Genomic DNA, 14,194 nt, shown 5'->3' with positions numbered 1-14,194 from the left:
AAGTTACCATAACTGTTAGACCAAAGAAAAATAATTTGCATTTCCGCAGCATATTTCAAAACCACAAAACATCCCTGAGCACTCTGAGGCAATGAAGTGCTTTTAAAACGTAACTACATAAGGAATCTCAACAGCCTAACTACAAATACCGAACTCCGGCAAACAACAAGACAACAAATAACTATTAACATGTTGATTAGGACACCAAGGGGAACTCTCCAGTGTTTAGGCGTCTTTTATTTAATGGGGAAAGGAAAATGAGACCCGAGTTTAACATTATAGCCAGATGAAGATACCTCTTAACAATACAGTGTTCCAGCATTAGCTTGGATCATGTGGTTGGATCTGGCCTGAGATAACCCACAATAATGGCAAGAGTCCCCCTGCAGTAGGTCAGATACTAATAACCTAGCACAGTCTGATGGAAAGGTCCCATATGAAATTAGCCTGTGCAGCCTAACAACTGCAAAAATGGACAAGATCTTCTAAGAAGGTGGATGCAAGAAAAGGATCCCTTGAATGTTTGCATAAGATGTGCATGTCACTGATGTGTTTCTCTTTTAATCCACAGGTGCTTCGGTCCGCCTTGTTGTCCAACGAGGGGCATACACGCGATGGGTCGTGCTCTTGGATGTTTTGAGAGCAGCCTCATCTTCACATCATTAGTGTATGCTTAAACTGGACCAGCTGATGGGCAACACGACAGTTCAGTGACTATCACTGTTTGCTGTGCAGATACATGGATTTGGGCCAGTGTCTGTGGGAGTTTGCGTATTCTCTCCGTGCTTGCATGGGTTTTCTCCGGGTGCTCTGGTTTCCTCCCACACCCCAAAGTTGTGCTCTTAGGCTGATTGGTGTAAAAAAATTGTCCCTAAATTAGTCTCCCCTCAATCTGGTTTCCAATGTGGAGTGCCATAAGCGCAGACAAGGGTCATGGGTGGAAGATGGGGCTCACAATGTTAAAATGGTGGCGCGGGCTCATTGGGCCAAAGGGCCTGTTTCCTGTGCTGTGTTCTTTGGAATAAAACAGACACACTGGATTGAATATTCCAGCAACATTGGGATGACATGACACTTCTGAACCTGCATGTCTCACCTGGATGCCTGCCTGCACCATATTCTGGGCCACATAATTGGCGTGATTGCACTTGCTTCCCATTCATAGATGGCAGAATGGGAGTATTTCTGAGGTGGAAGACCCAGAGGATCTGCAGTACAGATCAAAGAGCAGCATCAGAGAGAGAAGTGGCCATCATGGAGGCAGGTAGGGGAGTGCAATGGCACTTCGAGATGGAGATGCTTTCTGAATAGCTCAGCAAATTTAAAAATAGTATTCATCATGAAGGAGTGGGAGCCCCTCCACAGGATTGTTTGGTTGTGGCTATAGCTCTCTGATGCCCATGGGAGTCAGAGATGTGCAGCCACTAGGAGGCTGTCTTCAGGAATCTGCCAGGATTTAGCCTCAGCATGGAGCCTATCCAACCGGAAGATCCTGGAGGCCTGAGTAATTTATCACCAAGTCTGTCTTTAGCAGATGGGTAACCAGTGCAGGTTTGACCCCAGATCTGGCAAAACCGCTTGGAAGTGGGAAGGTGCCAGAACAGTGACCAGTGTGCTGTTGCTTGCAGCCTGCCTCGGGAGGACTCGGAAAATTCAATCCATTAGATAAGGATGGGCCAACCTCGACACACTTGCAGCGCATTTAAAGCCCATGAAGCTCAGTCCTATTTATCCTTATTTAAACAGTGTGCCCTGTTTGAATTTCGTGGGTGTAGAGTTTGAAAAGAGCTGTTTTCAACACAATCTAAAGCAATATGTGAGGGAACTCTGCCACCTCTTTGGTGATTGCACCCTCAACTCAGATTAATGGGAAGATATATTTATTGCTGATTGATGGCCGAGGTCACGCGGTGTACACTAATGTATGCACTGCAGCGATCTGAAAAATCTAACTCGGCTAACTTGTGACAGCAGGGTCCAAACTACTGGTCTGTTGGGGCTTAACTATTCCCAGGACAAACCCAGCGAGCTGTCAAGTAAGGTTAGTTTATGCTTTTAATTTCCATTTCTGCATGCTTATTTTGTGATTCTAAGTCTGACAGTTTGAATGAAAATCTCATTCCACTGTTAATACTAATATGTTGCCTTATGGCGTATTGTTCATTTGCTGTGCGTAACACAATTGCGAATGCCAAGTAATTACACATATGATGGAGCCTAAGATTGCATATGCCAAAGAATATAGGTTTCGGGGTACCTATAGAAAGATGGCTGAGTAACATGTACAATATCGCTGTCTTGAGAAAGCAGCCAGCATAATGAAGGACCCCAAGCATCCCACACATACTCTCTTCCACCTTCTTCTGTCGGAAAAAGGTACAAAAGTCTGTGATCACGTACCAACTGACTCAAGAACAGCTTCTTCACAGCTGCTCAGGCTTGTGAATAAACTGACCTTTCTATAACTGTAGCACTATATTCTGCACCCTCTCCTTTCCTTCTCCCCATGCACCCTACAAACGGTATGCTTTTTCTATGTAGCACCCAAGAAACAATATTTCTCACTGTATACCAATGCATGTGACAATAATAAATTAAGTCAAAAACATGCTATCAAAATATTATTGAAAATAAACTGCAAATGAAAGGCAGGATACTTTGCTTTATCAGTTGAGTTATAAGCAAAATTCAGCATTTACAATATATTTGATTGTTGAGCTGCGTTATCAAGAGATTCAGATACACCCAACTTCAGGAGATTTACTTTACATCACCGTCTGCAAATATACCAGAACACCTCAAATTGGTCGAGTGATTCATTTTCCCTACTTCAAAGTGTTACCAAACCAGATTACTAACTGGATCCAAGGCTTGTTACTACTTTTGCAGCATGTTTGTAGAAATCAATTATTTCAGTAGCAAATTTCTTCATAATGCTTTACTATATTTATTCTCTAGTGCCCATTAATAGTGCCTATTAATGCTCAGACAAGGCTAAAATTCCACCTTACTCAATATGAAATATTATTAAAAGGAACAGTTTATTGATTAAAGAACACAAGCAAATGGCTAAACAGATAGCGTTTTCACAGAAGCGCTCCTGCCCCATCACCACTTCTAGCCAAGAAACTTCAGAAAACCAAAGTGAAAATACTGTTTATATCGTCCCGAGTTTCTGGGGCTCTTTGAAGCAACAGGGGGCAAGTGAGAGGGCCTGTATGTAGCACCGTGTGAAGTATTAAATCCCGAGGATCAATTTCTGATGACAGCCCATATCAGTTAAACTCCTGCTCTGGAGCACTGTAACAGCCAATGGAGCATAGCCAAGAATAAACAGAGAAGCAACGATCATGGTTGCCCTGCTCCCCCCTTGGCAATACCAAAGGACCACAAAGTTGAACTTGAGTGACATCTGTAATAATAATTCACTGTGGCAATTTCTGATGGCATTAAAAGCTCAGGGTTGTGTTGGGACAGTAAAATGTCTTCCCTCTAGCCTGAGGCGGTAGTGAACTTTAATGGGTACCGGATCCAAAGGAGCTTTGACCACCCTGTTGATAGATCCATTAGAAGGAAAAGAATTCGGGGCTTGCTGAAAGAATGGCCATCAGGCCAGACAGTCTAAAGTTTAGGAATGAAGAGAACCAAAAAGACTAACAGAAAAGAAGAAAAGGGAATTGGAAAGCATTAAAAAGCTAACAAAAATTCACTTCAGAGATATAGCAGCCATTGCAACTTAGTAATACAAGCTCTTGAAGGACACGTATAGGTTAACAGTTAAACCATACAGAGAAGATCCCTGAACAAACAATGAAAGGTTTGTAAATTGTTGAAGACGAGATCCAGACACAGTAATCATCTATCATAGCCCAGAGAAGTTAATTTGCAGAGTAGGAGTTGCATATTTTTTACTAATACGCAAGATATGCACATATGACCATCAGCTATACTGCTATCCAAACTACATTAGACTATGTGTAACACAGCCCTCCAAACTAATTGCTAGATTAAGAGATGCTATATTAAACTAAACCCAGTCAAGGCTGACAGGCTGAGTTGTGTTATATGAACCTAAACTCAGCTAATACTGTACTACTGTAGGTCTAAAACCCTACCATATTTGCCACATTATTTTTGATGATTTCTATTACTAGGTTATCTCTGCATTTTAATTACGTAAATGGAAAAAGTATTAGGAGATACAAATTTGAGCCGCTCTTAAGTTTAACCTTATTTAGTGGTGTCACAAGTAAGTTTACATTAACACTGCAATGAAGTTGCTGTGAAAATCCCCAAGTCGCCACACTCCAGAGCCTGTTTGGGTACACTGAGGGGAAATTTAGCATGGCCAATACTAACCAGTACGAGGATGGTGGGGCTATAACTTCCATTCCTCCTCACTGCCCTGACCTGATCAACAATGTGCATCCTCTACACCTCCATGGAGGCACAGTGGTTAGCACTGCTAACTGCTACTTGATCTATGGTAAACACAACAAACAGTAAACACTAAACATCAAAGTCATTACGAAATCGCCCCTGCATCAGTGGTACACGTTGTTTGACAACAGTTTATTTGATCGTAATCCCACAAGCTTTCGGAAACACTGTTTACTCCAGTCCAACGGCGGAATCACTACATCACACTTTGTTTTCAAACTAATCATCGCTAATGTATGGGTGCATGATCCTGTGATATAAATTTTCCAGTTGTACTGTGGACTTGGGCTCGAGTATCAAACGTTCCGACGGCTTGACATACTCCACTAATTCTGGAACCCGAGTGACCATTTTCATCCGTGCGGCTTTGCCCTGAGTGTTAGCATGATATTCCACATAAAGGCCAGTCCAGAACAAACCACTTCACATGACATCCAAGCTCCCAGCACCTGATCACAGACTGATGATTTTGTACCACATGTTTTGCATTGCTTTCAACTGTGTCTAATACCTGAACTGGGCAGGTTATAGAAGACTCAATAACATCAGCATCAACTCAGACCCATCCGGCACTATAGCAACCCGCTCCCCCCCAAACATTACTTTCTCCTTTGGAATTATAAAACCACAGGTCAATGATTCTTCTTCATGTTCATGCTTTTGCTTTTAGAATTTTTTTTAACAGCTAAAATATACGACCTATGTGACTGCAATGAAAATGGTTTAATTCAGTGTTGCTTACCCTGCATCCTGGGCCTCATGAGCTCGAATTATTGATAGCAAATTATTGTGTTGTAAAAATTCACAAACAGCTGGGTAACTGAAACACAAAGGTGGCCAATTAATATCCATTAAAAATGTCAAAGCTGAAGTTGAATGCACATTGACAAAACCGTGCACCTGCCCACAAACAGCACCTGTAGAAATAGGAGCATCCCCGCACTGTATTATGACTGAAGTGTTCTTGTGTTTTCTCATTCCCAAAATCCTCTGAAGGATCCGACCACAACAAGTCACACATTGGCCCAAATGCAGGTGGCTCCTTAAATCTATCTAACTGTGAAGAGACAATTCAGGAAAATGAGAATCAATAGTACTTATCACACAACAATTTCAATTGATATAAATCAGCAACACTTACAAACATTCAAAAAACTGACTGTAACTTGGAAAAATATAGAAGGCCAGGATGGGGCAATGCCTGCAGAGCAAGGGAGGGCCAATAGTTGAGAAAACTTGGCTGATGTCAGGCATTTGGGAAAGTTGGAGGGGGAGGCAATGTGGGTCAGATCAGGGCAATGAGGAAGGAAGTTATAGACAGTTAGGCCCCCTTTAATCCAGAGTTTTCCTGAGGCCTGTAAGAGCCAGCCATCTATCACCTACAATGATTGTTAAAATGAAGACATGCAATCCAATTACAATACTTCAATGACCAATCGGCCTTCCACAAGATGGCTCCCGCCTCTCATCCCAACTCAGGTACAGCAGAAAAATGAATAGTTTGGTTCCCATTTCATGCTTGTGCATTTTAACCTTTAACATGACTAACCCCATTTCTGAGAATTACAATTCAATCCCAGTTGTTGGTATAGGATTTAAATGGCTCAGGCCATAGCTCTATAGAGGTCCCTTAATTTGTCTTATTTCTTCAGTTCCATGTGCTATGAGAGTGGGCCCAATGCACACTCTGTTGGGTTTGACATATCAAAAGCTGAAACTAGGAGGCCATGTTTGCTCATTGGGTTTGGAGGTGAAAACGTTAGCTCTGCCCAAGACTACATCAGACTCTGATACATAACAGAAGGACAATGATGGAAATACTCAAAAGGACAGGAATTGATGTTTCAGGTTGATGATCTTTTGTCAGAACTGTTGACTGTCCAATGAAGGTCTTTGAGCTGAACACAAATGGTTTCTGCAGAGATGCTGCCTGACCTGACCTGCTGTGTATTGTTTTTATTTGAGCTTCTAGCATTCACACAGCGCTTTGCTTTTCTACCAGTTTGATACACTGCGGATGGTTACAATGGATTTGTGCAACTTGAGGTCAATGGTGACACTGACTGCCATCTATTCTCAATAAAGGTTGGCTACAGCTCTCCTTGCAGCAAATAGTTCTGCTCTATCTGAGCCTGTGAAGGCGGTTCCTGCAGGTGCAGTGGGAGATATCAGTAGCCCTGGATTCAGAACCAATTCATCACATTGCCACTCCTTTAATATGTCCCCACTTCCATAAAACCTTCCAACCACCTCCCCCCCCCTCCTCCGACCAATACCCTACAAATGCAACTACAGGGGGAAAAGAGCACATGCCTTGGAGACCCCTCCTGACAGTATATAACCATGCCTGCTTTCCAAACACCTCAGGTGTATTTTTTATTGTAAGCAATGCCCCAAGATGTTTTTCAGAGAAGGAAAGCTGCCAAGCAGAACTGAGGAAAAAATGATCAAAAAGACAAGCTTTGAAGAGCATTGATAGAGACAAATTGTGGCAAAACAAGGGGTTTCAATGAAGATGCATTGTTAGGACTCAAATGCTTTAGGCCCTTCCACCAATGCACAGTGACCCTAAGCAAAGAGTTGCTGAAACTGAAGAGAAAAGAATGGGACATTTGTCAATTTGCAGGGATCAGTTAGGGAAGATTTGCAGATACCTTTTAATGTAATTATCAGCGGGTCACGACATGCATAGCATAGGACCTGCACAGCGCAGGTTTGGTAGACGGTGAAAAAGTTTGACTTATGCTCAATATGGTGTCAGACAGCAAGTTATCAACAAACACAAGGAGGTGGGGAGGGAGGGGAGGGGAGGGGAAGGGGAAGGGGGAGTGGTTAAAGAAATAGAGCTGGATACCTGTGGAAACTAGTTTTCACTAGGCCAGTGGGAAAATATTGATCAGGCACCAAGTGAAATTTAAAAAAAAATTTAATTAAAATTTGTTTCTTTAGGGATGGCACGGTGCACAGTGGTTAGCGCTGCTGTTTCACAGTGCCAGGGACCTGGAGTGGCACAGTAGTTCATGCTGGTGCTTCACAGTGCCAGGGACAATTTCCCGCTTGGGTCACTGTCTGTGTGGAGTCTGCACGTTTCCATGTCTGCGTGGTGTTCCTCCGGGTGCTCCGGTTTCCTCCCACAGTCCAAAGATGTGCGGGTTAGGGTGGCTGCCTATGCTAAACTGACCCTAGTTTCAGGGGATTAGCAGGGTAAATATGTAGGATTACAGGGATATGGTGGGATTGTTGTTGATGCAAGCTCAATGGGCTGAACGGCCTCCTTCTGTACTATAGGGATTCTATGAAATTCTGTGAAAGATATCTTGGTACATGAAACAGAATCGTAATTGTACACAGTATACTACTGTGCAGTTACTATGTTTAATAAGTTAGTAACCTTGAATAACATCTCCCACTTGCTGACTCTCCTGCTTGCCAGCTCTCTGCCCCTTAGCTCACAGACTCACTTCCCATTCTGATCCTCCTGCCTGCTGCTTCCCCTCCCCTACTCCCAGCTCTTCATACCTTTATCCAACATTACTTAAGTGAAAGAGGAAGGGAACAAGCAAGGTAGCAGGCAAGAGGGATGTGGCGGAAAGACAAGTGTGCGTTGCAAGCAGCCAGAGGGCTGTGTAATGAATACTATTGCTGTGAATTCTGCCATTCAGAAACAGCAAACAAGTAAAAGATGGAGCCTTTGGCTATGTGAACAGGAGTGGGCATTTTGCCAGAGATGTGATGATGACATAATGATAGATAAGAGCAAAATTATACTCAGCATGTCCATGGAGATGGACCAGGGATGGAAAACAATCACTGATAATGGAATGTGGCTGCATGGGTTTCCTCCAGGTGCTCCTACAGTCCAAAGATGTGCGGGTTAGGTTGATATGCCCTGCTAAATTGCCCCTTAGTGTCCCGGAATGCGTACGTTAGAGGGATTTAGCGAGGCAAATATGTATGGTTGCAGGGATAAGGCTTGGGTTGGATTGTTGTCGGTGCAGACTCAATAAGCCAAATGGCCTCCTTCTGCATTGTAGTGTTTCTATGATTTCAATGATAAAGACTAAGGATGGAATTTTACCACTCTGCCTGCCACGGGCAAGGAAGGGGTGGGCAATGGGAAGGCCCATTGACCTCGAGCGGGATTTTATGGTCTCAGACAAGTGAGCTCATAAAATTTGACCCTAAGGCTTTACACTGATTGAAGCCAGAAGTGGCTGTAATGTCAAAAACCACAGCAACCTCTAAAGATGCACGAACGCCCACGCAGCTACAGAAACTAAATTCCGAGGAAATGCACAAAGGATCCTTTACATTTGAAACAAAATCCTGGCCCATAGAGACAACCCGTCCACAGAGGCTAAGGACCTCAAAGCCTTTGGTAAAATTACTAATGGGTGAAACATTAACCATCTCAAGAACCAGACCAGGAAATGCATTCTCTCTCCAAAGGGGAAGAAGTGAGAATTATCAGCCCCGCCCAGTTTTAATTTGCCTGGCTCAGTGTTTTCCACTGGAATGTCTGAAATCCTGTACCAGCGCATTACAAATTCATGTCTACATGCTTCTCTTATCATAAAAACAGATAGAATAGAAATTAGAAATAGAAATAGGCCATTTGGCCCTTTGAGCCTGCTCTACCATCCATCTGATCACAGCCAATCGTCGAATTTGATATCCTATTCCCCCCTTCCCCTCCTATCCCTTGAGCCCATGGAAGTTAGTGCTAGTGGAAAAGTGGATTAACCCGCTTCAGCCTCCAGCTTCTCTGAATTTAACATACCACTGGACTTGATGTGAAACAATTTTTTTTTTGCCCTGTATCTCTCTTTTGTTAGAATGGAAAAGGTGTGGTGGGGGGGGTGTGGTGGGGGGGGCGGGGTGGGGTTTTACCCCAACTGAAGTTTGCTGTGGGATTATGACGAGTACATGGGACTTAATAGAATTGAGGGTTATAGGTAAGCCTAGTAGGTAGAGATATGATCAGCGCAACTTGTGGGACGAAGGGCCTGTTTATGCTGTACTTTTTCTGTGTTCTATGAAGAGATAGTGCGATCACTCCTAAACTGGAGGGTTGGGGAAAACATGACATTGCTTATAAAAGGGGAAATCAAAAATACCTATTTACAGATGGGTAGTGAGGTGAGGAGTCAGGGCTATCTTAAATTAAATCCTTTTCTGTCTGTAACACAAAGTGCAAAGTTGTAGTTGTGGCTAAATGTGGGGAATGTGGAAACTGGATTTAAGGGGTTTGCTTGAAAACACAGGCAAATTGAGCATTTAGGTGGGTGGCAAGAACATACTGAAGGAACTTTGAGAAAAAGGTATTCACAAACTTAAGAGATACGGAGGTATTTAGCAAAGGCTTGTTAAGACAGGCAAGAAAGCAGTTTTGAATGAAGGAAAATGGTGTCTTTAAAGGGAGGCAGTGATGGTGTCAATAAGTAACAGGAAAAAAAACAGGAACTTCTATTCCATTGTCTGCAGACTTCAGCACAACAAAAAAACTTGCATATCATTTCTGGCATGGGAAACATACTAGAGCTACTACAGGGTGAGAGGGGAAGGAGAGGTGAATAGACGCTGATCAACTGTAGCTCAATGGGTTGCACAGAACTTTCTGGGCATTTCTTGAAGGATAATCCATTCACACGTGGAAGCTGAGCAAATAAGAATGCATTTTTGTATTCTAGTGATCACCCAGACCCACAGGAAAGATGAAAATAGTGATCAAAAATACAAGCTTGGAAATTTCTGCAAATTTTGGAAGATAATTTCTCTTCATCCCTACCTGAAATGCTACTACATTTAATAAACATTGTACAAAATACTTACTTTTCTAATATCTTCTAAACTATGAATTTCTGGTGAAAGCCCTCCATGAACACAAAGAAACTGCTGATTTAGCAGTGCAGCGAGGGGAAGGCAGTCAAAAGCATCCATACACGCATCGTACACTCTTTCCGAATATTTGATTTTACCTATTTGAAAAGAAATGTGGATTAATATTCTGGTCTTGCATTTGATACCTATTAAATAATTATGCAATATTCATATTTACCTTTGGTAACATTTACTTTAATCCCTCTTCCCTTCCCATTATGAACCCTTTTGTCATTTTAGCTCATAGGGTTTGCATGCTTCCAAGCAGAGTCCTTCAGTCTCTCTCAGACTCACAGATTATATATTGAGAAAGGGCAGGTCCGAAGCCAGTCTTTTCCTTAAGCCAGGTTTATTTCTAAGACAGCAGAGTAATGACATAGTTTCCGCTTGTTTTCTCAGCATCCAGTGTGAACTTGTTTTTGTATTTCTGCACTGATTTCTTGTACCAAAAATCTCCCACCTCATCCGCGGCTGGGATTGTCCAGCGCCACTGAAAGCAAATGGAGTTTTGGCTGAGCACCAAATTATCCATTCTCGCTGGCATCCAGGCGGGAATGAACGAGATCAGGGAATTCCATCCCCATTCTCCCAATTGCCCCAATTTTTCAAAATGCTCCCAACACCAAAAATCTCCTTGGTAGCTGGGATTCTCCAGTGGTGTTGAAAATAAATGGAGTTGTGACTGTTGCCAAATTCTCCATTCTTGCTGCCCACGGATGGGATTGGAAAATCCCACTCCTAATCTTTCTCTAGTTGGGGACAATTGCTCTTAACTAGCAATTTCTAAAAATCATTTGTTCATGGGATGTGGGTGCCACTGGCTGGGCGAACATTTATTGCCTATCCCCCAAGGGCATTTAAGAATCAATTATATTGCTGTGGGTCTAGAGTCACATGCTGTGGGTCAGGTTGATAGGTTTCCTTCCCTAAAGGACATTAGTGAACCAGATGGGGTTTTCAACAATCAACAGTGATTTTCAAATTTCACCATCTATTGTGGTGGGATTCGAACCCAGGCCTCCACAGCATTATCTTGGATCTCTGGATTACTAGTCCAGCAACAATATCACTGAGCCACCTCTTCCCCCATGCTACTGCAGCATGATTCCAACATTAACAACTACCTCTGTTACTGTAACCCCAGTCTAGACAACTATGTGGGCAACAATTTTTCTCTTCCTCCGTCCCCAAGCATTCTTTTCTTGCGATGATACAAGATCCAGGCTCTAGCTGCCCTCCAGCACCCCAAGGCCTTTCCCACGTCAGAGATGGACAATGGGAACAGATCACCCACTTGATTCTGTCCTCACCTAATGAAAATTCCAGAAGTGAGAACTTGGCAGACTTCAGCACCCACCTCCTCAGTAGCATCACCACTGCAACCATTACAGATCAGTAAACTCAGACTGGGATTGACACAGAGTTCTTCCTTCTCTGTGTGACACAGGTAGTCAAAGCCACAACTCAAATCAACAGTGTACTTTGTAGCATATAGGAAGAAATATTTTCTCCACCATGATTAAAGATCCACGATTGCAAAGCATCCATGGCCAATCACCAGTGGCAGTGACTATTCCACAGAGTGCTACCAAGACCAGAATAAGAGGCTCTGAATAATAACTGGGATGCACAAGCAGTGAACAGCTATCCAATGTGGATTTCAACGTGAAGATATAGACAAAATCTTCCCATTAGCTTAAAAGGCAGCTGACAATTAAAAGCACAAATTATTCAATTCAATGTTTCTGTGACCGGGCTACAGAGACTGAAGATCAACCATCACAGGCTCCATGCAAATATCACAGTGATACTGTTCGCCCATCCTTAATAACTGCAGAACTGTACGGTCATCCCAGTTTACAGTAACCACAGGGCAAACCCCAGAATATAGACTCGTCATTATTAATCATCCTGAACACTATACAGCTACAGAATACAAGTCACACAGCCTGCTCAAACTATGCAACATAAGCTAACAGTTACTTACATTCTTGTTTAAATGTGAAATATTCTGTGAGGTGTCGGCATTCATGATTCCCACGCAAAAGGAACAACGTATTTGGGTATAGAATTTTAAGAGCCCACAAGTAGAGAACACACTGTTTAAAAGAAAAGCATCAAATTAGGATTCAGATTAGCAGGCACATATAGCCACCTTTCCACAAGAAGCTGTGAAATATTGGAATAGTTAACTCATGAGTTAGGCAGTCTTATTTTCAATAGTTCAGCAATATAAACTTTGGAACCAAACATCTCGACTGATGATTTTGATATACCTTTTGTTTTAATCTTGGCGAATGGAATTTGTGCTAGGCAATGGGAAACATTAATTCATAGAAACTAGAAGAGAATCAGGTCATTCAGCCCCTTTGAGCCTGCTCTACCATTCATTATCATGGCTGATCATGAAAGATCCTCCCCTTTCCCCTGATCCCTTTAGCCCCAAGAGCTATATCTAATTTCTTCTTGAAATCACAACATTTCAGATCATTAAGGCTAGCATTCCCATCAAATCAGTGCAACTCCAGGATTGAGAGCAGTGATGGGTGGTGGGGGGAGGAATTGCTGACTGAGGCAAATGGTTTTGTCTACAATAGTTCAGAAGATTCTAGGGTCCTCAGAACTACAAACATTGTGTGCATGTTTGTGATACAGCCTCAGCCATTGCTTTCCTGGAGTTCTCAACTGGACCATAATTAGGGAACTCCTGCATTAAACACTCGATGGACAGGACAGCAAGGAAAGCTCTCTTGCTCTTTTGCAAATATTGCCATGGGATCTTTAACATCTATCTGAGAAAGGGCAGGGGCCTCAGTTTAATGTTTTGACAGTGCAGCACTCCCTCAGTAATGCACTGAAGTTTCATCCTGGATGTGAGCCAAACTCTCTGGGAGGGGTTTGAACCCACAACTGTCTGACTCAGAGGTGAGTCATGGCTATGAATTGAGCCATGACAGACGCACAAGAGTGGAAATTTATTTGCAAGGAGGAGAAAATCTGTGTTGCTTACTGAACTAAAATTTTAAGGTTAAATTTTAAAATCCTGCTCCTCTGGTCTGGATCAATCGTATCACTGGGCAGGAATACAATGCCACTTAAGACAAAAAGAATAAACTATCAACAGGAATGACCAACTCCAGTTCTGTGGGAGCACAGAAGCCAGAATTGTTTACATTATTGCATTACTGGGGGCAGATCGAACACAGATGTTTAAAATTGAGGAGGTTTAGTACATGTAGGGCAGTTCTCAAATAGTGGGTGAGTTGATAATCAGTCAACATGGAATTAAGATAATTCAAAGAAAAAAAGCAGAGATGAGGAAAATCTTAAATGTAAATGATTGGGATTGCACTGTCTAAAAAGGACGGTGGAAACAGATTAAACAACAATATACAAAAAGCAAATGGATGCAAAAGTGAAAAGAACTGGCAAGGCCAATGGAAAAGAGCAGAGGAGTGTGTCTAATTGGATAGTTCTGCCAAAGAGCCAGTCCAAGCATGATGAGCTGACTGGCCTCCTTAAACACTAAATGAATTTATAAATGTTTCTCTCAAGAGGAGCACACCACCAATACCACTGGGCCCAGTTAAATGAAAAACGCATGCCTAACCTTTTTTTTCAAAGTTGGAAACAGTTAGCTATGTTGACAAAACGCAGTATGCCTAACAGCGCCCACCAGTAGTGGAAAGCTCCCAGTGAACACAGTGCAATCCCATTCAAGGGTCATCCAGGCTCATAACACGATCTCAAGAGTCAAGCAGTGCATGTAACCATCCTTGTGAATCCTACGTATCAAAATTTCTGCAACGCAGTTCGGTTGACATTTAACTGTCTATCAACTACAAGTTAAACAGACATTCCTGCTGCTTTGTTG

At 42.6% G+C, this 14,194-nt stretch overlaps 1 protein-coding gene and 1 non-coding gene across 5 annotated transcripts in view; both read right to left on the bottom strand.

The window, feature by feature from the left end:
• Positions 1–14,194, bottom strand: part of LOC145360504 (serine/threonine-protein phosphatase 2B catalytic subunit beta isoform) — a 99,263-nt gene that overhangs the window by 36,622 nt on the left and 48,447 nt on the right. For all 4 annotated transcript variants that reach the window (XM_080215757.1, XM_080215759.1, XM_080215756.1 and 1 more), the window contains exons 4-7: positions 12,308–12,419; positions 10,273–10,418; positions 5,358–5,497; positions 5,183–5,260 (exon numbers count right to left, since the gene is read on the bottom strand). In XM_080215757.1, the coding sequence (XP_080071883.1) occupies positions 5,183–5,260; positions 5,358–5,497; positions 10,273–10,418; positions 12,308–12,419 (476 nt within the window). The remainder of the gene's footprint in view (positions 1–5,182; positions 5,261–5,357; positions 5,498–10,272; positions 10,419–12,307; positions 12,420–14,194) is intronic.
• LOC145360611 (small nucleolar RNA SNORA84) lies at positions 12,058–12,195 on the bottom strand. Its single transcript, XR_013889754.1, has one exon. It is a non-coding gene; the product is annotated as a small nucleolar RNA SNORA84 (small nucleolar RNA).

The sequence above is a fragment of the Carcharhinus amblyrhynchos genome, chromosome 31 (genome assembly GCF_965287045.1).
Source record: "Carcharhinus amblyrhynchos chromosome 31, sCarAmb.v2.hapA, whole genome shotgun sequence".
Lineage (NCBI taxonomy): Eukaryota > Metazoa > Chordata > Chondrichthyes > Carcharhiniformes > Carcharhinidae > Carcharhinus > Carcharhinus amblyrhynchos.
Note: the sequence above shows the minus strand (reverse complement) of the source record. Positions and strands in the feature narration are given on the sequence as shown.